This window comes from Rhinolophus sinicus, chromosome 14 (genome assembly GCF_057876585.1).
Source record: "Rhinolophus sinicus isolate RSI-liver-muscle chromosome 14, RSI-T2T, whole genome shotgun sequence".
NCBI classification, from domain to species: Eukaryota; Metazoa; Chordata; class Mammalia; order Chiroptera; family Rhinolophidae; genus Rhinolophus; species Rhinolophus sinicus.
Genome location: NC_142514.1, coordinates 111,611,518 through 111,636,613, shown reverse-complemented (window position 1 = coordinate 111,636,613; position 25,096 = coordinate 111,611,518). Strand labels below are relative to the sequence as shown.

General features: G+C 36.6%; 2 protein-coding genes across 8 annotated transcripts in view; one reads left to right on the top strand and one right to left on the bottom strand.

Annotated features, from left to right (window-relative positions):
* Window positions 1-2,857, bottom strand: part of ATM (ATM serine/threonine kinase) — a 119,208-nt gene extending 116,351 nt beyond the window's left edge. The window contains exons 1-4 of one of the 4 annotated variants that reach the window (XM_074335523.2): window positions 2,599-2,857; window positions 2,136-2,322; window positions 1,291-1,392; window positions 1,101-1,213 (exon numbers count right to left, since the gene is read on the bottom strand). In XM_074335523.2, coding sequence (XP_074191624.2) covers window positions 1,101-1,213; window positions 1,291-1,362 — 185 coding nt within the window. In that variant the 5' untranslated portion in view covers window positions 1,363-1,392; window positions 2,136-2,322; window positions 2,599-2,857. The remainder of the gene's footprint in view (window positions 1-1,100; window positions 1,214-1,290; window positions 1,393-2,135; window positions 2,323-2,598) is intronic. The other 3 variants (XM_074335525.2, XM_074335524.2, XM_074335526.2) reach the window with 3 other exon arrangements.
* Window positions 2,858-3,107: 250 nt separating this feature from the next.
* NPAT (nuclear protein, coactivator of histone transcription) overlaps window positions 3,108-25,096 on the top strand; it is a 44,777-nt gene continuing 22,788 nt past the window's right edge. The window contains exons 1-4 of one of the 4 annotated variants that reach the window (XM_019714895.3): window positions 3,108-3,267; window positions 17,973-18,091; window positions 21,732-21,792; window positions 23,886-23,958. In XM_019714895.3, coding sequence (XP_019570454.3) covers window positions 3,231-3,267; window positions 17,973-18,091; window positions 21,732-21,792; window positions 23,886-23,958 — 290 coding nt within the window. In that variant the 5' untranslated portion in view covers window positions 3,108-3,230. The remainder of the gene's footprint in view (window positions 3,268-17,972; window positions 18,092-21,731; window positions 21,793-23,885; window positions 23,959-25,096) is intronic. The other 3 variants (XM_019714894.3, XM_019714896.3, XM_074335522.2) reach the window with 3 other exon arrangements.

Below are 25,096 nucleotides of genomic sequence, written 5' to 3'. Positions count from 1 at the left end.
GGCTTAAGCCCCGAGTATCAAGTTAAAGTCTGGTCTGCAGAGCTCTTAATCTGTGACCTCCATGATTTTCTATTGCTTTACTGCCTGCTTTCTCTTTTATCATTAAAAGCTTGCAGTACAATTAACGGCTCTTAATTCTCTCACCTCTTGCTGTTATTCTGTACATGACCCAACTCTTCCCTAGGCAGCGGGTAACATTTCTAGCATTTAAATGAAGCCTGCCTAGAAGATATTCATGATTAATTGGGAGTTCCAGGTGTATATTTGGCCTACCTGATCAGCCTATTCAAAAGAGTATTCATCTTTAAATAATATCTATATTTGTGGTATCTGAAATAAACTAAGGAACCAGTGGAAAAGAAGCATGAATTTATCATGTTTTCAGCCCTGAAATCTGTAACAATCTAGTACCAAATAAGATGTAAAAAAATAAAATAGATTATCTGTCCTAAATTCTCAGGAACAATACTCATACTTCCTTTTGACTGCATATGCTATTTCAAGTTACTAAGTATTCTACACTAATTTAAAATATTTTATTCATCTTTCCTAAGTCTTCCAATCTATTTCTAGTTATAAATGGACTTCATAGTTAAAAACTGGCTTAATGTAAAAATGTATCAATTCTATTTGACAGTACAGTCCAATGCCTGAGCTCTGTTTGTTTTTTAAATTGCATTCATATGAAATTATTCTAAAATTCCTTTTAATGTTTTATTATAATTTAACATCTGGCAATTATTTAGAGCAATATTTAAAGATGTCAAAGTAATAATAAAGCAACTTACAACTTTATTCTCTAATTTAAAATAAAGTCTTATGAACTAACTGATATGAAAGGAATTCTCTAATCTTGAGTGAGACATGTCTAAGACATTTTGTTGAACAAATGATTTAAAATTACTGTCTATATAAACACCTTTTAAAAATTGTTTCAGATAAATATTAAGCACTAACTTCATATGTAAAGCACAATATTATATAGGGAGCAAAGACAAATAAGAACCTAAACACACACACACACACACACACACACACACAGAAAAAATCACAACAAATAAAAAATGAAAAAAATACAGTAAAAAAATAGAATGGAATACCTAAAAACAGCATCCCAATTTAAGTATTTCCCTTGTTTGGAATCTGAATGCCTATCTAAATGTTGAACCGTTTCAGGATCCCGAATAAGGCGCTTAAATTTCTCAACTTCTTTCTGAAAATGAAAAGATAATAACGGTTAGCAACCACACGCTTGCTTCAAGGCAAGATTGAATTTAAGTAATTCACTACCCTTCGTTCTGTAGCTCTATCATGTTCTAGTTGCCGACAGCAAATAAGCAGATCATTAAGTGCTAGACTCATGGTTCAGAATTTCAGAAAACAGCTCATGGTCTGTAAAAAAATACATACATAAAATTATTTCAGACTATGCTATTAATATATAATTAGATCTAAATGTACAACTAGAGGCATATCGTGATCAAAAGCACAATGATTTTTCTTGACATTTCCATATTTAAATGAGATTTTCTCAAAATATATCAAAACAAAGCTTCAACATGCAAATATGTGCTTTGTGTGAATTGGCAGGATAAAACATAAAACGTACAATTTATGTTATTGTTCTGGGACCTTTTCTAAGAAACATGACATTTAAATTGAAGCAAACTAGAGTAAGACTACCAATTTCATTGACAGATAGCTCTAATTCTTTGCTCCATTTGTATTCATTGGTCCTTCTGACCCCTGCTCATCCCTATGACACCCTCCTTTACTTTGCGGTAGGTTACAGGATGTTATTTGAGTCTTTTTCATTTGATTGTATACTTCTTGAGGACAGGTTATTTTTATTTTTCCATTCCTTATGGTTTTATACATGATTCTTCCCCCTTTTTGTTCAATCTACAGTCTCCTTGATTGAATCAATAAGGAAAATAAAATTGGGATTCTAACCAATGAAAACACCTTAGCAACAGCCAAAGAACCATAAACGTAGGCACCTTCATTCCTGAATATACTAAAGAATTGATTCTCCCAGGCTGAGTTTCCACAGAACCTCATTCACCCCTGTACTATCACAGTTCTCTTCTATCACGTTATCATCCTGAATTGTTAGTCTTTTTACTGATTTATACCTGGTAAAAACAGCAGCGAGTGTTCTACAATGCTCACCACAGGCAAGAATTGTCACAAGGAAGATAGTACAGCGAAGTCACAGCAGACAGTCAGAATTCGAACTCTGGCAGTGTGATTGCAGAGCCCATGTTCTTACACCACGCGACAGTAGTTTAAGCCTCAACAGATGGTCGTTGATTAAAACTACTAACAATGAGAGGGGGGGAAAAAAGATTAGTCATCTAGTTAAACCTGGACTCGTAGGAGGGTTCAATTCAGGGCATTTAGGAAAAGGTTCAAGGCTAAATCCTCTAGGGGCTCGGAGAGAGGGCAGGAGACAGCGATGAGCATAAGGACCGGGAAAGATCAGGTGTACGAGAGGAGTAAGGTCGCTCTAGAGGAGTGCGTAAGATTGGGTGTCTAGGGGCTAGAATGGCTGGGATAGGACTGAATACCCCAAAAGCATTGCTTCTGTGCGCCTACCGCTGGACTCCACGACAGCCCAAGTGCAATCTCTTGAAGCGGCGGTGGTTGCAGTCCAAATCGCTGCTCTCCTCGCCTCTGCCCGCGGCCACAACTGCTCCAGCCCGCTATCCACGCACAATTCTCGCTTCCGGTTCAAACTTGGCGTGACCGCGCAGCACCCTCCTCGGGAGGAAAAAGAAGGCTGACCCAGCGCCGGCACACCGTCTGCCCATGCGCGCCAGCATCACTTGCTCTCGGTTCCAAGCACTCGCTTCCTCAAAACATTGGACTCGGCTGAGGAAACACGCCTGCGCCTCGCCCACCAATGGCTTGCGGCCTTGCATTTGCAGCTCGTCCTCTGGCTCGAGTTCCTGGGCAAGCACCCCACCTCCTTGCCCCTTTCAGCCCCACCCCTCCAAATATGAGGGCGGAAATGACGACAGTTCCATCGAGCAGGGAGGCGGGTTTCATTTCGGCGCCTTTCTTTCTCCCGCGGAAGCGATTGGCTGGCGAGAAGTGAAAGAGGCGGGACAAATTGCCGCGGGTTCAGTGCCGCCACTGGAACCGGGAGATGCGGCGCAGGAGCTGTCGCTGTGTTGGCTTTTACCTGAGTCTTGTCTCCTATTGCGGTTCCTTCTGCGGTTTGGATCATGTTGTTACCTTCGGACGTAGCCCGGCTGGTATTGGGTAAGTTCGGACGCGGGAGAGAGGGATATTGAACCAGCTAAGCGGGACGGAAGGACCTTTGGGGCCAAAGGTTTTCCCAGGGTGGGGAAGCTTTGGGCTTTTGCCTCCCCGCCTACAACTTCAGCCTGGCGGTGACTCTTCTTCAGCCGGAGGCTCGGGCAGTGTAAGCCTCTTTGTGTGTGGATGCTCCTCTCTTCAGAGGCTGCGTGGTAAGGAGAAGACTGAAGAGAAGCTCGGCATGGAACACCTGAGGCCCGGATTCGGAGGGCCAGTCGGGCCTCCACACTTAATTGGGACCCTTGAAGGAGAGGTGTCTACGTGACGGACGGGCTGTGTGTTTTACAATCTTGGGCGCACTTTCCCTTGTCAGGGCTGGGACCAAAATAGGAAAAATACAAGGACTTCCTCATTCACCCAGCTTTGTAGGAAGACCTTCCTGACGCCCTTCTCATAATTCGCCCTTAGAACTACGAATTTGGGGCAAATAGGGTGTTCTTCCCTCTCCATTCTACCCCGCAATAAGTCGTTCAGTGTAGAGGTTTTAAATGCTGGTTGCATATTAAAACAGTAGCAGTTCCTATTTTGATTAGCAAGAAATTACACGGGAAATTCCTTCCAGTTAAAATTTCTAGTCCCGGTTAGTTTTTCCTCCATTTAAGGAGGGTTAATTCCTTGGACCAGTTGTCAGGGTGTATTGATTGTCTGTGTGAGAAACAGGTTTTGTTGTTTGTCCCCTCAAAGAATAAAGAGAATTGTACTGCTGGGAACGAGTGCCACATAAAGCTCAAAACTTGAGCCAATGATTTACAGACATCATATGCAATATCCCTGAAAGTAAATGGTAAACATCTGTGATGAAACTTCCTGTAGTATCCACAGCCATTACTACCATTGTTTTATTGTTAGAAAAACCATGTCTTGTTTCTTTCTTAAATACTCAGACCTGTTCAAAGAAGTGGTATTTGTGCATGGGCTCTTAATAGATACATTTTGCAGGAAATATTAGAGGGTAGTGGGTCCACCATCCATTTTTGGAAAAGCTAATTTAATGGCTTCAGTTCAAACTAATATTTTGGTAATGTTTGCCTAATCTTTTTGCCCACTTTATCAGAGTTGAGTATCAACAGTTAACCTACATCTATATCTGTGAGAAAAAGCTGTCTTGTAATTGTTACGTTTATTAGGCTTACATGGAAACCAATCCAAAGTAGACTTTGATAAAGTTCGTGATAACATTGACATACTTTTTTTCATTCATGCAGTGTTTGCTTAAGATTTTTTGAGTTTTGGCAGTTTGGTGATCCAGATGGGCTTCAGTAACCACAGTCTTCAACAGGGTTTGTCAACCTGGGCACTATTGACAATTGGGGCCAGATAATTATTTATTGGGAACTGTCCTGTGCATTGTGGGATGTGTAGCAGCACATCCTTGGCCTCTATGCTTTAGATGCCAGTAGGACCCCACTCCCCACCACCACCCAGTTTTGACAAAGAAAAATGTCTCCAGATATTGCCAGTATGTACCAAGGAGGGCAAAATCGCCCCCAGTTAAAGAACCGCTAGTCTTAAAAAAGCAATATGATTTTCTAACTGGAATAATTCACACCAACTTGTGAGTCTTTATTCTCCACAAACAGCTGCTCTTCTTTTTTTCAGTGGGTAAAAACTCCAGAGTCATTGTTCTTATCCTAAACTAGTTCTTTGTCATTCAGATTCCATTTTGACTGCCACCTATCCTACTTCTCTTTTGGACTTTTGTCTTGGCTTTTCAATAGTTTTGCAATTCATCTTATTTATTGTTACAAAATCTGCCTAAAGCATTTACACTACACCTCCTATTCTTAAAATTGAAACAGTTGTGCTTACCAAAAATTCAACACTGTGCAAGAGAATAATAAAGAAGTGTCTGCACTCATTGCTCTTACTTTTTTTCATTTAGCATTATTTATCTTGAAATTCAGGTAAAGATTTGCAATTCCAAAACTTAATGGCTTAAAATATTCATTTTATTATTCGCTCACGATTCTTCTCCTGCCGCATCTTCAGCCCTTCTCTGTCATTGGCCCCTGTTCTTCATAAGGTTCTTTCAGCAAATCTTTGGGTGCTGGTATGTTCCAGACATTGCCAAATGCTGAGAATAGAGAGAAGTAAGTTCTCCCTTCAGAGTTCACATAATTAGGTTTTTTTTACTGTTACACACACACCATTTTCTGCACCCCACCTCACATTCTATCTAATGCTCTGTCACCCTTTCACAAGTTAAATTTATTCAAAGAAAAATGAAAACTATGCAGTTGCTCTGCTTCCTCACCTACCTTTCCTTCTTCAGCGCACTGCACTGATTTTTGTACCTCACTGCTCCACTTAAATAGCCCTTGCTACTCAGCTACAGCCAGCTCTTTAGTCTTGCTGGAATGTCTTTAAATATTGCACAGGCCGAAAAACATCCAAGTGTTGTTTACTGCCTCGGGGCCATCAGTTTGTGTGGCATACTGATAAAAACCAAAGTGTCGTGTGGAGTGATCCTTCTTGCCTCTCCTGCTTGATCTCAACTTCTGAGCATCTGCCCCATGCTCCAGGCATACCAAACTACTTACAGTTTCTCCAAATATTCCTATATATTCTGTTTCCTCTGCCTGCAGTGTTTTACTCCCTGTCTTCCTAGTACACTGATATTTAAGGTTCAGATGAAACGTAATCGCTGAAACCTCTTCCAGCAGGTATTATAATTAGTACTTTCTCCTTAAAAGTTCCCACAGCATTGCACATTACTTCTGTTATTCCCTTAGCATGTTCTATTGTAGCTGTGTGTTTACTTACCTTTCTTTGGAAAATATACACAAAATCAAACCATTTTAGTGATTTTTAAGTGTACAGTTCTGTGGAATTAAGTTTATTTGCATTTACTTACATTCACATTGTTCTGTAACTATCACCATCATTTCCCTCTAGAACTTTTTTATCTTACCTCACTGAAACTTAGGCAACTTTTTGTCCTATTCAGTATTCTTAATCTGGGATTAATGGACAGGCTTCGATAGTTTTAGGATTCCCCCAAAACTCTAAAGGTTTATGTGCAGGTGGGGCATTTTTATGGGTGAAGCATCCAGAACTTTCTTTAGATTCCTAAATAGGTTTGTTCCTTTCTGCATGAGTCAGCATCCATTCAGGAAAACAAGTCAATCTGAGTATTTAACATGGAGGGATTTAATGAAGGAGTTGGTTACACTGCCAGTATAGAAGGTAAGAAGACCAGCAGCTTAAGTGAGCCAACTCGGAGGGTAGCAACAGCTGGAAGCCACTAAAACAGGAGGAGAGGAGAAACGAGGCAACCCAGAGGCTGGGTTCACTGTGTGGAAGATGGAAGGTTGGTATGTCTGCTGAGGGAGCAGTAGTCTTAGAGGAGAATAAGGCAGAGAGAGAATGGGAGAAAAATAGTGTGGCTTCTTCCAATCTCACACCGGAGCTTCCCATTTATTGAACCCAGCCAGAAGCCAGCTGACCTAGAGCCTAGGAAACATTGCCTGCGTGGGCTCAGGTTTCCTGTCATAGTGCAGAGCAGGAAAAGGGGAAAGAATAGATTCCAAGGCAAACAGAAGCGGGACTGGCACACCTTCCTCCCACCCCCACCCCAAAAGGTCAAGAGCCATTCTTGTTCTCCTTTATATCACCAAGACGCTATAGATACTTAATATTTAACAGATATTTACAAAAGTGCAACTGTGATCATGACATTTTCCTTGGTCTACTGAATAATACCTGTCATTCAGATTCTGTTATTTTTCTGTTGCTCATTTATTCAGATTCTGTTTATTCATGTTATTTACTCATAATAATAAGTCATTGCTGACATTTAAAGCTTTTGATGATCCTTACCCATTCAGCTTTTCAGTTGTATTTTCACCTGTTCTCTGTCATATACGTTCTGCTTCATCAAAACTGGGCATGTTCCCCAAACACGCTCTTTTATATATGCTTTCTATCAGCTTCTTTGGGATTCCCCAACCATCCTTCAAGAGGACTCCTTGAAATGTAGCATAATTTTCCCCAAGTCTGGTAATACTTTATCTAGCCCCTATCCTCCCATGAAGTAAGTCCTCACGTCTTTAACCACCTTTGCTTTTGTCTATTTGTGTGAAGTGTATCTTGTGGGCCCTAGCACATCATAACTTCTTCATTGACGGAGTTTAGTATTTGTGGATCTAGTAATATAAGGCACTGTAAGTTAAGTCTTTCTGAGAATTATTTTCTGAGAATGTATTTGTAAGCTCATTAAATCACTGATGTTTATGGGGAGTTATTAGAATACATGAAGGAGATATTTTCGGCTTAGGGGGATTTGCTATCTCTTTCTTCATCAGGCACCTCTCTTTTTATCTTTTCCTCTCTATAAATAGGAAGAAGAGAGGTCAGACTCTTGGTACCCCCAATTCCTAAAATTTAATTACCCTTGATACAGTTAGGATTTTATCTTTCTGTTTTTAAGTTACATCTCTCCTTCAGTCTGTTTTGTTTCTCATTACTACCTCCACTGAAAAGCAGGTAGAAGACAGAATTGTGTTAAGAAAAAAGGAAACCCAGGTATACTTTCTTACTTATTTGAACATCTTTTTGAGTAAGTTTACACAAAAGATGTAGTTATTCTAAAGTAACTTTTAGAAATAAAACAAACCATAATTAATAATTAATGTTAATTGAAGAACTATTATTTGTATTATTGGAATAAGATGATTGCCCCTAGTTTGTATTTTCATTGTAACATTTGTGATTTAGAAAAATTTGTACGTGAAATTTCCCCTATTATGATTGAAAATTGGTTACAGTCAGGTACTTAATAAACAAGCTTTTTGTAGGCAAGTAACTGGTTAACTATATATAAAATGATAAATGAACATGAATGTAGTCAACTATTACTTTACCACGTTATATTGGAACTTCTGGGACAAAAGTAAAGCAAATTATATCAAGTCTAAAATGGGAAGTCTAGATTGCCCAAAGTAGGACATGTTTTTAAGAGCAGAAGATATATATCTCATATTTTGCTATTTTAAGATGCAGTATAACTTTAAACACTTGTTATAGAAGTAATATACCTTCTAATAGAGCGTTTTTAAAGTGTATACTACACAAAAGTATAATGTCTTATGATAAGCCATAAACTATATGATCTGTGATGATTCCTTTCCCACGGTATGCTAACACAAATGACCATATTTTCTGAGAAAGGTTAATTATAACTACATTCTGCCTAGGGCAGTGTTATCAACCTTTATTTCATTATCACACCTTTAACAAATATTTTTAGACTTTTTTTTCCTAATTGCCCTTCCCTAGGGAAATACCCTGTTTATATTTTGTATGTATATCTGTAATTTATGCATAAAAAGAGTAATGTCTTTGTTCTACTCTCTTCCCAGTACCAGTTTTCAAGCCATTGGAGCTATGTCATTCTTTTTGAGAATTCTTGGTCCAGAGAAAATCAAAGCTATTTAAGGAATTGGATTTCATACCACCACCTGTTAGAACTCCCAAGTGGTTATGAAAACATCTGGGATCATTAGTGCTTAGAAAACGCTCCACCATGAAAAGAAACTGTTTATTTGGGGTCTTCAATGTAAATTGTAAAGCACATAAAAAGTTCCAACTATCCAGAGTCCAGGATGACTGTTCATACACATTTTAAATTTCTATATTCGTGAAATCCTAGTAGCAGCTGACTTATTCCAAATAACGTAATTGTCAGAAAGCCAGTCATCTTAAAAATGATTTCTTTTCAGCTGGCTATAGTTTTATAGGGTTTTATATTGAGTTGTTTATTTGTGAAAAATAAAAGGAAAATAGCAATCTCTGTTTGATCCATGTAATTTCACCTTTGAGGTGATTTCACATCTTTAGTTAGGGGATATTGAAGTAGTAGTATATTTTTAAAAAAGGTTTCTCCTAGTAGTTTCTAAACGTTTTCCCATACTCCAAAGGACAGTGTCTTTGTATGCTTGTTTATTTCTCCGTTTAGCATTAGTTAGCAAGAGGTTGGAACACTGATTCATCAACTATAACTAGAAAGTTGTGAGTTGGTTCCCAAATCCCAGCTAGGGCATTCCCTTTAATGGGGTGACAATTTCCTTGACCTTTCCTTTTTATAATCTTCATGTATAATGACTTTGTGGGTCCACTCGTTAGTTTTTGACTTGTAGGGCTTGGTTAGCTAAAGATACAGTTTCAGTTGAAAAGAGTACAACCTTGTAATTTTAAAATTGGAAGACACCTTACAAATAATTGCTTTAATATAGCAGGTCCTCGAATAATGTTTCATTCAACTTTGTTTCGTTATAACGTTGATGGTAACTCACCGGTTTAACTCTAGCTTATATAATTTAACCTCTGGTAAAATTGGTCTCATTGTACGTCATTTTGCTTAAAGTCACAGAACCTATCAATGACATTAAGTGAGGACTTACTATAGGTAAGTACTTATTGACTTATACCAGTACTGAAATAAATATACTAACAAAGGCAAGTATAAGGAAATCTATTATCTGGTAATAGGAGTGTGGTACAGTGAGAGGATTAAAAAAAGTTCTCTGAGGAAGTGATAGTTATACTAGACCTGAAGAATGAGTTAAAATTAGCTAGGCTAGGAAAAAACAAAACTGCCCAACGAAAGGGTATAGGGTGTACAGTGGCCTTGACATAAGACCATTTGTTTACTTGTGGAATTGAAAGACTAATTTGACTTGGAGAGATGAAATAACAAGATAAAAGGTTAAAGAGGAAATTTGGATGCAAAACAAGTAGAACTTCATATAACATGTTAAGAATTTAGGATTATATTTTTTCATTGAAATACAATTCATATACCACAAAGTGTAAAATTCAGTGGTTTTTAGTATATTCAAAATTTTGTGCAGCCATCACCAGTACCTTAATTCCATAACATTTCCATCCCCCCAAAAAGAAACTCCATGTCTCTTAAGTCCCAATTTTCCCTTTCCCACGTCTTCTCTCAACCGCTAATCTGCTTTCTGTCTCTGGATTTGCCTATTCTGGACATTTCATGTAAATGGAATTACAGTGGTACCTCGGTTTTCTAACGTAATCTATTCCAGAAGGTTTTCTAACGTAATCCATTCTGGAAGACTGTTCGAGTTCTGAAATGTTTGAAAACAGCCGATAGCTATGCCTCAGGATCTTGCACTCAGTGGAAGTCGCTTGATGTGTTCAACTTTCGAGGCGTGTTCAAAAACTAAAGTATTTACTTCCGGGTTTATGGCATTCGTAAATCGTAAACCGAAATGTTCATCAACGGAGATGGTTGAAAACCATGGTACTACTGTATACAGTATGTGGCCTTTTGTGTTTGACTTATTGAATTTAATGTTTTCAAGAATCATCCATGTTATAGCAAGTACACTTAATTAATTCCTTTTTATGCGTGAATAATATTTCATTGTATGGATATATCACATTTTGTTTTTCCATTCACTAATGGACGTTTGGATTATTGCCACTTTTAATCTATTACGAAAAATGCTGCTATGAACATTCATGTACAAGTTTAGTTTGGACATATGATTTTAATGCTCTTAGATATATACCTAGGAGTGGACTTGCTTGGTCATATGGTAAAGCTATGTTTTGGTATTTTTGAGAACTTGCCAAGTGGTTTTCCAAAGTGGTTGCACCATTTTTGTGTTCCCACCAGCAATATATGAGGTTTCCAGATTCACATTTTTGCAACACAAACAAGTCCTCGACTTATGATGGTTCAATTTATGATTTTTCAACTTTATGATGGTGGGAAAGCAGTATACATTCAGTGGAAAACTCTGCTTCGAATTTTGATCTTTTCCCTGGCGAGTGATATGCAGTACAATATTAATCGTGATGCTGAGCCGCAGCAGTGAACTTCAGCTCCCAGGCAACAACGTGATCACGAGGGTAGATAACTGATAGTCTACAGTGCACTGTTACTAGCTTTTTTTGGATATTGTGTTTTGTGTTCTCACATACCATATCATGTCTATGAAACTCCCATCTGTATCTCCTGCTCCTGGTGAGAAAAGAAAGCAGTTACTATTGAGATGAAACTCCAAGATAATTGCCCAACTGTAAGCTAATGTAAGTGTTCTGAGCACATATAAGGTAGTGCTAAGCTAAGCTATGATGTTTGGTACATTAGGAGTATTAAATTCATTTCAACTTACAATGGGTTTATCGGGGCATAACCCTATCATAAGTTGAGAAGCACCCGTACTTACTACTGTATGTCTTTTAATTTTGCCTATCCTAGTGGGTATGAATTGGTTATATCTCATTATGATTTTACATTTCCTAATAACTAAGGAAGTTGAGCCTCTTTTCATGTGTTAATTAATAGTTTGTATATCTTCTTGGGAGAAAGGTTTATTTAAATCTTGGTCCATTTTTTAAATTGGGTTATCTTTTCATTGTCTTGTAAGTCCTTTATATATTCTGGATTCTAGTCCTTGTCTGATATATGATTTGCAAATATTTTCTTCTTTTTTTTTTTTTTTTTTTTACTTTCTTGTGAGTATCCTTGGAAGCACAAAAGTTTTTAATTTATTTTTTCTTTGGTTGCTTGTTCTTCACATGTTATATCTCAGAAAGCATTGCCTAATCCAAGGTCAAAACAAAGATTTGCACCTGCGTTTTTTCCTAAGAGTTTTATTGTTTTAGCTCTTACGTTCATTTTGTGTTTTTTGTATTTGTTGTGAGGTAAGGGTCCAACTTCATTCTTTTGCATGTGGATATCCTATTGTCCCTAGCACCAGTTGTTGAAACAAGACTATCCTTTTGCCCATTGACTTGGCACTCTTTGAAAATCAATTGACCATAAGGATCTGGACAGTTAATTCTGTTCCATTAATCTGTATGTTTGTGCTTATGCCAGTAGCACATTACCTTGATTTACTTTGTAGTATGTTTTGAAATGGCTGTAAGTCTTCCAACTTTTTCATTGTCAGGATTCTTTTGATTACTCTGGGTCCCTTGTCTTTCTGTGTAATTTTTAGGATAGGTTTGTTAATTTCTGCACAAAAGGCAGATTTCGATAGGGATTGTGTTGAGTGTGTGGATCAGCTTTGGGAGTTTGATATCTTAACAGTATTAACTTTTTGAATCCACGAACACAAGATATCTTTCCATTTATTTAATCTTCTTTAATATTTTTCATTGATGTTTTGTAGTTTTTAGTGTAGTCTTCTTCCCCCCCCCCCCCGCCCCCCAAGCCTTTAGTGGGGAACAGTGTGTACTTCCAGGCCTTTTTTTCCAAGTCAAGTTGTTGTCCTTTCAATCTTAGTTGTGGAGGGTGCCGTTCAGCTTCAAGTTGTTGTCCTTTCAGTCTTAGTTGTGGAGGGCGCAGCTCAGCTCCAGGTCCAGTTGCCATTTTTCTAGTTGCAGGGGGCACAGCCCACCATCCCTTGCAGGACTCGAATTGAACTGGCAGCCTTGTGGTTGAGAGCCCACTGGCCCATGTGGGAATCGAACCGGCAGCCTTCAGAGTTAGGAGCCCGGAGCTCTAACCGCCTGAGCCAGCGGGCCGGCCCCTAGTGTAATCTTTTGTTAAATTTATTCTTAAGTATTTTATTCTTTTTGGTGCTATTGTAAATGGAATTGTTTTCTTAATTTCATTTTTGGATTGTTCATTGCCAATGTACAGAAATGTAAATGGTTTTTGTATATTCATCTTGTATCCTTCAACTTTGCTAATGTTCTTTATTGGCTTTAATATGTTTTGTGTGTGTGCATGGATTCCTTAAAATTTTTTATATAAAACATCATGTCATCTCCAGATAGAGCTATATAACTCTTTCCTTCCAGTCTTGGATGCTTTTTATTTCTGTTTCTATCCTAACTGCCCAGGCTAGAACTTCCAGTACACTGTTGCATAGACGTGGCAAGAGCAGACATCCTTGTCCCTGATCCTAAGGGAAAGCTTTGAGCCTTTCACCATTGACTACAATGTTAGCTGTGGGAGTTTCATTGATGCCTTTACTAGGTTAAAGAAATTCTCTTCTTCTCCCCCACACCCTTTTCTACTCCTAGTGTTTGTTTGTTTTTTAATCATGAAAGGGTGTTGGAGTTTGTCAAATGACTTCTCTGCATCTATTGACATCATAATGTTGTTTTTGACCTTTATTAATATAATATATTACATTGATTTATTTTTGTTTCATTGAACCAACCTTGCATTTCTGGCACAGTCTCACTTGGCCGTGGTATATAATCAATTCTAAATGTTACTGAATTTTGTTTGCTAGTATTTTGTTGAGAATTATTACATCTTTTTCGTAAGGGACGTTGGTGTGTAGTTTTCTTGTAATGTCTTTGTCTGGTTTTAGTATCGGATTATTGGCCTCATATGAAAAGGGAAGTCTTCTGTTTTTAAAGAGTTTGTGAAAGATGGTTACCGATTCTTCTTTCAATGTGTGGTAAAATTCACCAATGAGGCCATTTAATCCTAGGTCTCTCTTTGTGAAAAGTTTCTTTATTACAGTTCAGTCTCCTTACTTGTTTTAGCTCTGTTTAGATTTTCTGTTTCTTCTTGACTTGGTTTAGTTTTTGTCTTTCTAGGCATTAATCCACTTCACGTAGGCTCACTAAATTGTTTACATACAACTGTTCATAGTATTCCTTTACAGTCCAGGTTCTTTCTGTAAGGTTGATAGTACTATCTTTTTTATTTTCTCTTTAATTAAGTCTTCTGTGTTTTTTGAATTTCCTTGTGCTGTCCAGCTAAATAGTGTGTTTCCCCAAAAATAAGACCTAACCGGAAAATAAGCCCTAGCATGGTTTTTCAGCATGACATCCCCTGAACATAAGACCTAATGCGTCTTTTACAGCAAAAATTAATATAAGACCTAGTCTTGTTTTTGGGGAAACACGGTGCTTGTCAATTTTGTTGACCTTTTCAGAGAACCAACTTTTGGTTTCATTGATTTGTCTTTTTTTTTCAATTCTCTATTTTTGTCTCTTCTCTTAGCTATTATTTTCTTTTTTCTGCTTCCTTTGGGTTTGGTACACTCTTTCTAGTTTTATAAAGTAGAGGGATAGGTTATTGATTTGAGATGTTTTCATCTTTTTAATACAAGTATTTATAGCTATAAATATATCACTAAGTACTGCTTTAGATGCAACCCATAAATTTTGGTTTGGTATGCTACGTTTTTTGTTTTCATTTGTCTCAAATTTTTTCTATTTTCGTTGTGATTTCTTTGACCCTGGGTATCTTGAATTTTGTTTAATTCCATATACTTGTGAATTTCCTATTTTCCATTATTACTGATTTCTAATTTCACTTCAGTGTGGTCAGAGAGTATACTCTGTATGATTTCAATCTTTTAAAAAAAGTTCTGAGACTTGTTTTATATCCTAATTATGCTTTATACTGGAAAATGTTTATGCGCACTTGAAAAGAGTGTGTATTCTTCTGTTATTGGGTGCAGCAGTGGACTATGGAAATCTGTTAGGTTTAGTCAGGTTATAATGTTCAGATCTTCAATTTCCTTGTTGATCTCTCTAAAGTAGGATATTGAAGTCTATAACTTTTATTGTTGAATTGTTTATTTCTCCTTTGACTTCTGTTAATTTCTGCTTAATGTTTTAAGGGCCTCTGTTGTTAGGTGCATATAAGCTTGTAATTCTTATCTTTTTGATTGATTGAAACTTTTATTATCTTTGTCTATAGTGACGATGTTTGTCTTACTGTCTACTTTGATATTGGTGTAACCTCTCCAGTTCTCATTTGGTTACTGTTTGGATGCTTTTTTTTTTCCATCCTTTTATTTTCAGCCTATTTGTATCCTTGAATCTGACGTGTTTCTACTGTAGAGAGCATATAATTGGATCATGTGTTTTATCTGTTCTGTGAGTCTCTACCTTTTGATTGAGCATTTACTCCATTACCATTGAATATAATTACTGATAAGGTGTGGATTTTGTCTGCCATTTAGTTATTTATAGTCTGTGTATCTTATATCTTCTTGGTTTTATTCCTGTTACTTCCTTTTTTGTTTAAATATTTCCAGAGAGCAGTTTGTCTCTTTCTGCTTTCAAGATTCTCTCTGTCTTTTGACAGTTTGAGTATGATGTGTCTGGGTATGGCTGTCTTTGAATTGATTCTGCTTGCAGTTTGTTGAGCTTCCTGGATAAGTAGATTGTGTTTCTTAGAATTTTGGATTTTCTTGAACATTGTTTCTTCAAATACTTTCTGCCCTTTTCTGTCTACTTCTGGGACTCCCATTATGCTTATGTTGGCACAACTGATGGTGTCCCACAGATCTCTGAAACCACTTTTCATCATTTTTTGTTTCTGTTCTTCATACTGACTAATCTCATTTGTCTATGTTCAAGTTCACTGATTCTTTCATCTGCTGCCTCACATCTGCTATTGAGCCCCTTCTAGAGAATTTTTCATTTCAGTTACACTTTTCACCTCTAGAATTTCTACTGTTTTTTAAAAATAATTTCTATCTCTTTTATTTCTTTTTTGATGAGACATTGTTATCATACTTTCCTTTAGATACCTAGTTCTCCAAACTTATTTAAAATAGCTAGTTTAAAGTCTTAAGTCTAGTGTCTTGGCTTCCTTTGGGATAGTTTCTATTGACTGTTCCCTCTCTTCCACCCCCCTCCGCAGTATGAGCCACACTTGTTTCTCTGCATGTCTCATAATTTTTTTGTTGAAAACCAGACACTTTAAATAATGTAACAACTCTTGTAATCAAATTCTCCTCCCTCCCCTGTGTTTAAAATTCTATGTTGTTGTTCTAGCAGTTGGTGTTTGTTTAGTTTTCCTGGTCTAATTCTATAGTAAAGTCTATGCTTTGAGTTTATATTCTATGATTGGACATTGATTTCCTTAAATGATTGGAATCAGTAAATTTCCTGTTGTTTGCAAGGGGGCTGTGTATACTTTGGCTTCAACATTCATCTAAGCAGTTGACAACTCTGCCTCAACCTTCATTCGCATCTCTGCTTACTCAGAGCCTCATGGTCAGCCAGAAGTGAAGGCTTAGGGCCTTGTCAGGTCTTTTCTATGTGCCCTGCCTTACACTTGGAGGTGACCTAGTACCCCAGAAATATGTCAGAGCTTTTCAAAGCCCCCTAAGGGCTTCTCGTTCCCCAGATTTTTTTGTTTGTTTGTTTGTTTTTTAAGGGTGGTGTTGTTTTGGTTATCTTATTCTTTGCCCCAACTGTTATTCAGTGTCACAGGCAGCTGTGGTGTTAAGCAATTCCTGCTGATAGTTTTAAGCAAACACGCGCAAGGAGAAGCTTGTTCGCACTGGATGAACACTGATTCAGTTTAATGGCAAGCCATGCCAGTGGGGTTTTAAAGGGAATTGTCAACATAGATCAAACAGACAGTTTCTGGGATTGGGCTTTGGAAAAATTCCAGCCCCATCTGATTCCTTCAAGGCTGCTAGGCTGATAGTTTTCACAATGATTGCAGGCTTTTGACTTTCAAGTATGCCACTAAGCTGGGGAAATGAGCATGACAATAAAGCAAGTTAAAATGTCACATTGTTCACTGTACTTACTAACATTTCTTTAAATGTTCTCAGGTTTTTGCAAAACTGTTTTTAGAGGTCTGTAAAAATTAACTTTAATAACTTGTGTCAGTATTCTCATTGCTTTTATGGAGTAGAGGATTTTTGGAGGTCCTCAATCCACCATTCCTACTGAAGCCGCTCAGAATTGAGAAGTTTAAAGAGAGCTGTGGGAAGTGATTGAATGGAGTAATTTAACCAGATTTGATCTACAAGTCAAGACAAGTGTGATGCCTTATATAGATGAAGCATCTTGAGTCCTGAAGAAGTTAGATGATTGTTTGTTTGTTTTTGTCCCAGAGTCACAACGTTTATTTTAACAGAATAGAATAAGAACCTGGTTTCCTGATGTTCTGTCCAGTGTTCTTTTTGTACAATACTACGATTTTTCATGGTTAGTTTAGTTAAAACTTAGTTATCCTAAGAGACAAAGGTAGGCTGCTAGTCAGGACAAATAAAGTGTCCATGTGTGTAAAAGTACTGAGCGCTGGTTCATAATATTTTTCCATAAATGTCAGTTAGTTGTGAGTGTCAGTGTTCTTATTGACATAGTTAATGCTTTGATTCCCAAAGAGCATAAATTAAAACATCAAAGAAGTGCCTGTCTCACGTTTCATGCAAAGTAGTTATTTTCTTCAACTTTTTCTTAAACCATTAGGCAAATAAATGAAGTAGTAAATAGCAACGTTGGGAGAATATAGATTTTTTTTTTTTAATTCAGTAAGTTAATTTATATCGTTTACTGACCTAGTCAATATGGAGGTTGTGGAGTGGAAGAATATTTATCATTTCTTTAGTGGTCTCCAGTTATTTATTTATTGTTGCTTTGTTGATTCTCCTCTAAGCATTACTGTGGAGTAATTGCACTTTATCAAACACCTTATTTTCCAGTTTGGTTAGAATTTTTCCCATTAAACAGCCACCTATTCTATGAATTCTACTTTGTGGCAGCACAAACTGGTGTTTCTAAGCAAGGCTATAAAAACCCAGCATGTTCAACCTGAAATTGTTTTTGTGATATGAAAGTGCTCCACTTCTTGTGTGTGTGCCCAACATGGGTCTCTAGCATTTCTAATAGCAGTTTTATCAAAAGTGTAGGATTTACTGAAATTACCTAAACTTTTATTTTTCATTTAGGATATTTACAACAGGAAAACCTCACTTCTACTTGCCAGACTTTTATTTTGGAAAGTTCACATTTAAAAGAATATGCAGAACATTGTACAGATGAAGGTTTTATCCCAGCCTGCTTGCTGGTGAGTGATTTGTTTCTTAAGGGAAATATTTCATCATTGATGAACATAAGAGACTATAAGCAGAGTCTTAAAATCAGCTCATTAGCAAAATCAAATTTATCAGAAATTTGATAGTTTGCATTCATGCATGATTGGAAAGACCCCCCAAAATACCAGCTTTTCTTTTCATACATTTATGCCAAAGCTGGTAAGTGAATTAAGAACTTGGCCTCTAAAAATCAGTGTCATAATGACACCCTCATTTCTAATTACTTTCACTACTTCTTGTCTTGGGGCTTGTTTACTGCCTGTTACAGATTGAATATTTGTGTCCCTTCAAAATTTGTGTGTTGAAACCATAAACTCCAGTGTGATGATATTTGCATAAAGGGCCTTTGGGAACTAATTAGATTTAGGTTAGATTATGAGGTTGGGGCACTCATGAAATTAGTGCCCTCAGAAGAAGTGTAAAAGAAAGAGATCGCTCTATGTACACACATCAAAGAAAGGCCTTTGGAGCAACAAGAAGGGATGTCTGCAAGCTGCGAAGTTGGATCTCACCAGGAACCAAATCAGCTGTCACCTTGTTGGACTTTCCGGCCTCCAGAATGATGAGAAATCGGTGTCTATTTAAGTCACCTTGTTTGTGGTATTTTATAACAGCTCAACCTTTCCTGTTTGGTTCCTTACTTCAGACAAGTATAAAATGGGTCACTAGACTAACAGAGCATCTTTTGGTTAAAAAAAAAATTCTAGAACTATATTACTTGAAATGATACTTTGTCATCTTATTTTAAACACGGCTTCTTAGATTCATTTCACGTCACAGACAACATGATTGTCTGTGGAGGAAACCTAAAAAAAAATCTATGAAGCTGCTAGAGATTAGCAAGGTCACAGGGTACAAAATATATATAGAGTCATCGTATTTCTTTATACCCACAATGGACCATTGGAAATTGATTTTTTTTTTTAAATACCGTTTGCAGTAGCAACAAACAAAATACTTAGGTAATCTAATAAAATATGTATGGGACGTGTATTCTAAAATCTACATGAAGTACATCAAAGAATTGAATAAAAGGAGAGATATATTGTGTTCATGGATTGAGAAACTCGATATTGTTAAAATGTCAGTTCTTCCCGTTTTGATCTAAAGATTTGTTGCAATCAGAATCTCCACAAGCATTGTTGTAGATAGCAACAAGCTGAATTCTAAATTATATATGGAAATGCAGAGGAACTAGAATAGACCAAACAAGTCTTAAAAAGGAAAAGTTGGAGGACTCACATTACTTATTTTAAGACTTACCAACAAGCTGTAGTAGTCAAGATTGAGTGACATTAGGGGAAGTTTAGACAGATCAGTGGGACAAATCTGGCTTTTGAGAAGAGTGCAAAGGCATTTCAGTGGAGAAAGGATCATCTTATCGCCAAATGGTGATAGAACAATTAGACATCCAGATACAGAAAAAGAACCTCTACATATAACCTCGTACAAAAATTAACCAAATAGATTGTAGACAAAAAATGTAAAACCATAAGACTTTTGAGAAGAAACAGGAAAAGCTTTGTGTAACCTTGTGTTTCACAGTGAGTTTTTAGATATAATACTGAAAGCACTGATTATAAAAATTCAGTTTTCTACAAATTAAAAACTTTTGCTCTGTAAGAGGTAGCATTAAAAGAATTACAAGCCACAGGCTAGAAGAAAATACAACTCACATACCCGATAAAGGATATGTACCCAGAATATATTAAAAGCTCTTAAAATTTAAAAAAAAAAAAAATTTTTTTTTTAAGTGGGCAAGAGATCTAAAGACTGTCCCAAAGAAAATATATGGATGGCAATAAGCATATGGGGGGGGAAAAAAAGGCTTCACATCATTAATCATTAGGAAAATACAAATTAATACTCCAGTGAGATATCAATATATACCTATTGGAATGGATAGTATAAAAAATAAAAACTAAGATCCTTCATGGCAAGGATGTAGAGCAGCAGGAATTTCCATTCATTGCTGATGAAAATGCAAAATCTCATACAGCTACTTTGTAAAACAGATTGGCAGTTGTTTACAAAGTTAAATATACTCTCCCTGTGTGACCCAACACATATACCCAGATATTTACCCAGGTGAATTGAAAAACTTACGTTCACATAAAAACCTGCTTAATAATTTTTAACTCTGGTGATCAAAAACTGAAAACCAAGGTGTCTTTCAGCAAATGAATAACAAACTGGTATATTCATACAATGGAATACTACTAAACAATAAAAAATAACACTGTTGATTTGCACAACATGAATGAATCTTAAATCTGAGTTTTTCTAAATTAGTAATTCTACACAATCACGTAAATAGACTATAGATAATGGGAGCCAGGTTTCTCACTCTGAGAAAGAAGATACAAATAAGCATAAGAATAAAACCTGTGGTGTTGAATTATAGTCAAGTATCAGTATGAAGACATGTTGTTTAATATATGTACAAATATATATAGAAATATAGTCACGTTTGTATATGTGGGTTAGCGTGTCTGTGTGTTTATGTAGTTTTGTCTGCTATGAGGGCCTAGTAGCAGTAATACCCTAAAAACCTTACGTTTTTTAAAAATCAAGCACTTCTTACAGTTCTGGAGGCTGAGAAGTTGAACATCAGGATGTCCCTGATTCAGTTCCTAGTGAGGACTGTCTACCTGGCTTATAAAGGACCACCTTCTTGCTGTGTTGTCACATGAATCTTAGGGGACACCATTCAGTACATAGCAGTCATTCAGCAGTTATTTATTAGTTATTAGAAATAAAGCAAGGTATAATGACCAAGATAGTATTAAGCAAATCCCCTCACTTCTTAGACTTTAAGACAGAAGAACAAATTAGAAAGCTGCTATGCAACTTCAGGAGACGAAAGGGAACTAATGACTTGTTATGTGTTAAACATTGTGCTGGTCATGTTACATGTATCCTAACTTTATTTTTACAACAAAAGATTATGAATTAATATGTTCATTTGTATATTTGAAGGTAAGCCTTAGAGAATTTAGGTGATTTATCACATCTCTAGTAATTGTTGATCTTGAACCCAGAACTGCCTGCTCTAGAAACCCTTGTTCTTCCCTATTTTATTATATGATGACAAACGACGTAATAAAAGCCTGCCCTTTAGTAGTAGTAGGAATGGGGGGGGAATGAAATGAGACAATAGAAGTGGAAATAGGAAGGTACGATCTTTGGAAAGAGTATCTCTTACACTCAATAGTTTGCTTTGTTCTTTGGCAGATTCACCTGGCCTGTAGGATAGAAAGGGCATGTTAGGAGTGGGTCCTTACTGTTTTTAAACAGTTATATGACTGGATCCCTACCTCCCAGCTGAAAACTGCTTTTATGCCTTTGGGTTATTTTAGCTAAAGAAACATAGTCACAATGTTATTCTTAACAGTCAAGACTTACTCAAACGAGTCTTTACCCTTAGGATATTTGATTCGACCCCCTAACTTCAATGACTATTTTCATTTTTGATGACTTGCTCTTTACTCTTTCTTCACTAGCTACTCTGCAATCCAGGTCTTTTAATAACTTATATGATGAAGTGTGTCATAGTAGGAAGTTATTGGTAGTAGTATATGATTGTGTAATGCTTTATCTTTTTCTTTTCAGTCCTTATTTGGAAAAAACTTGACAACAATTTTGAATGAATATGTAGCTATGAAAACAAAAGGTAAGAACTCAGGTTCAGGGACTTTTTTTGTTGTTAATCTTATATAGCATTTATCTAATTATTTTAATTAGAATTTTTAAAGGCTATTAATGCCTCTTAAAAGCCATAAGAAAACTTGTCTCAGTTATGATGAGATGAATTTTACTGGGAAATACCTAAATATTCTGTGTTTAATATTGAGTGATAAATTGCAAATCTGAATATTAACAAATATAACAAAATAATTGTTTAAAAAGATGTAGAATAAAACTCTTAATTCTGTGCATCTACACTGATGAACAGGCATTGCTGTGTGTTGTAACATTTCAAACTAATATTTTAATTTAGTTCTTTGTAGTCTAAATCTGAACACAGGAACTAGTCATAAAATTCTGACTTATATTGACTAGACTATAAAATAATACTTTCCTAAATTAATGTTTTACGGAGAAAGTTAAAATTTGTTTTGTTTTCTAATATGATTATTTCCACAGCGTACAAATTTAAAAAAGAATTAGTAGTAAGTAATTAGCATAAAATGATAACATGAAAAAGAAATAAGCTTAACATTTATTGAGTACTGTTCATAAACAGCATTGTGCTGAGTGTTTTCATGTTTTAGTCCTTAAAATAATCTAGTGAGAGGTGTTGATTGTTTAGACCCATTTTTAAGTATCAGAAAACTGAGGATTGGGCGGATGGGTGGCTCAGTTGGTTAGAACGTGAGCTCTGAGCAACAGGGTTGCTGGTTCGACTCCCACATGGGCCAGCGACCTGCGCCCTCTGCAACTAGAATGAAGACAACAAGCTGCTGTTGAGCTGCCACTGAGCTCCCGGGCGACTAGATGGCTCAGTTGGTTGGAGTGCGTGCACTCAACCACAAGGTTGCCGGTTCAACTCCCGCAAGGGATGGTGGGCTGCAACTAAGATTGAAAACCGCACCTTGAGCTGAGCTGCTGCTGAGCTCCTGGGCAGCCGGATGGTTCAGTTGGTTGGAGCATGTGCTTTCAACCACAAGGTTGCCAGTTCACTTCCCACAAGGGATGGTGGGCTGCGCCCCCTGCAACTAAGATTGAACAGTGGCTCTAGAGTGAACTGGACTTGGAGCTGAGCTGTGCCCTCCACAACTAAGATTGAAAGGACAACAACTTGACTTGGAGCTGATGGGTCCTAGAAAAAACACAATGTTCTCCAATAAAGTCCTGAAGTACACACTGTTCCCCAGTAAAGTCCTGTTCCCCTTCCCCAATAAAATCTTAAAACAAACAAAAAAAAGCATTTTAAAAAAGAAAACTGAGGATTAGAGAAGCCAGATAACTTCTCCAAGATCACAAAACTAGAAACTATAGAAAGTAATAGGCCTGAAAGTTCAGGGCCTGAATTTCATTTTTAATTCTTCAAGTTTACTTGATCTTGCTGCCCAAGTCTTCTTTTCCCAAACTATATTAACTTACGGGAATGTTTAGAGTGTAAATGATATCAGAAACAATATGCTATTGTAATACGAGGGTTTATGTCCCACTATTATGTCAGGTAGCTTTCTCTGGTTTGAGTTTTTATAAATATGTGGTAAAGATTTTAAATGTGTTTCCCATCGTGGTTTTAAAGCATATCCTAAAAAAGACTAATTAGTCCTCAGGAATTTTGCCTATAATTCTGAGTCAGATTTTTTTTTTTAAGGGATTGCTAAGCGTTTACAGTGATTTGGACATGAAAACATTGGATGTAGAAAACTAATTTCCACACTCAAGGAGTTTCCATAACTTTTTTGATTACTTATTATAAGTCAAATTTTTTTAATTCACTTTCAGATGTCACATGATGGCAAATAGAATAACGATTTAAAATAGTTTGTCATTTTTTAATTCAAAGAAGATCCAAATTTTTGATCTACAAAAGCTTCAGAGATTTCACAAATGTCCATTTTGACACATACTGCGTCTGATATTCATTGGCTTCAGAAAAGAAAGCAGCCTCTTATCTTCAGTTCCCAGCGTAATGTTAGCAGCTGAGAGAAGAGTTTGTTTTCCTCATTCATTGTTTTCCTCTGTCTATTCAAATTAAATAATGAATTTTCTCCAACTGGGTTTATTAAGAAACTTTTCCTCTTTTAGAGACATCAACTCATGTCCCAGCAATTATGTCATCTCTGTGGAAGAAGTTAGACCATACACTTTCTCAGATCAGGTAATAAAAAGCTTATCAACTTATCAGAATGTGTATAATGATTTTGGGGTGTAAACATGTAAGAATCACTTTGAGTTTAAAATCTTATGACTCACGGTACATTTATATAACACTAATCTAATTTTGAAATTACTCTCGAGGTTATTGATGTTTCTTTGTCTTTGATTGGAATAATTTGAAATATATTGCATACTTTAATAAAATGTTTAGAAATGAGGAAATTGAGAATAAATAGAAATGTTTAATGACACTCCCAAGTTTCCATAGCAATTTACAGACAGATCTCTGGCTAGAATACAAATCTCATCCCAGACTCTGTGAATACAGATCTTCTAATCCCAGTCTTCTGTGAATTCCCTTATGCAGTTGCATGAATTGATGTGTGGAATCCATGCCCTGCTGCTGCTTCTCTTGTAATGAAACAAGTTTGAATAATAATACTTCTGGAATCTTCTATGTTTAGAATTTTCACATGGTACTATATTCACCTTATACCTAGATCACAGCCTTGGAATGCCAGTTTCAGCATCCTTAGAAGGATGCCAACCCTATTGATACCAATTTTATAACATTTCTTATTTAACTACACAGTGTGGTATGAAAACCTTGATTTCTTACCCTTTCTCCCAGAGCTACTACAAGTGAATACCCCACTTAAATTCATCAAGGGCCTCATTCTCCTTCCTCAATTTAAACTGCTAAAATGGCCCCAAATGTTTTATATCTAACTGTATCACATCTTATTTGCTAGTCTTTCCTGTATTCCCCTTTCCTGACTCTTGTGTTTTCTCCCCTTGCCAATAACCTTCAGTGACTTTCACAATGTATTAACACCTATAAATACTTAGAAAGTTACTGAGATATTTTATTGACAGGGTGTTACATAAAAAGAGAGGGCTCTTAGCCAGGTAGTCTCCAAGGTTGGTTTGTGTGTTATTGAAAATGCTTATTTAATTCAATAAGTTTTGTGGATCTTGTTGGTAGGCATTTGACAGATTTCCTAAGACAGTGGCACAATGTCTGTCTGTTTACCAAATACATGGGTAACTCCAACTTATAGTACAAGGAGGATCAGCTTGTATTGTGAATTTTCTCACACGTTTGCTTTGCTCCTTTAGAGATTGGATGAAATAATTTC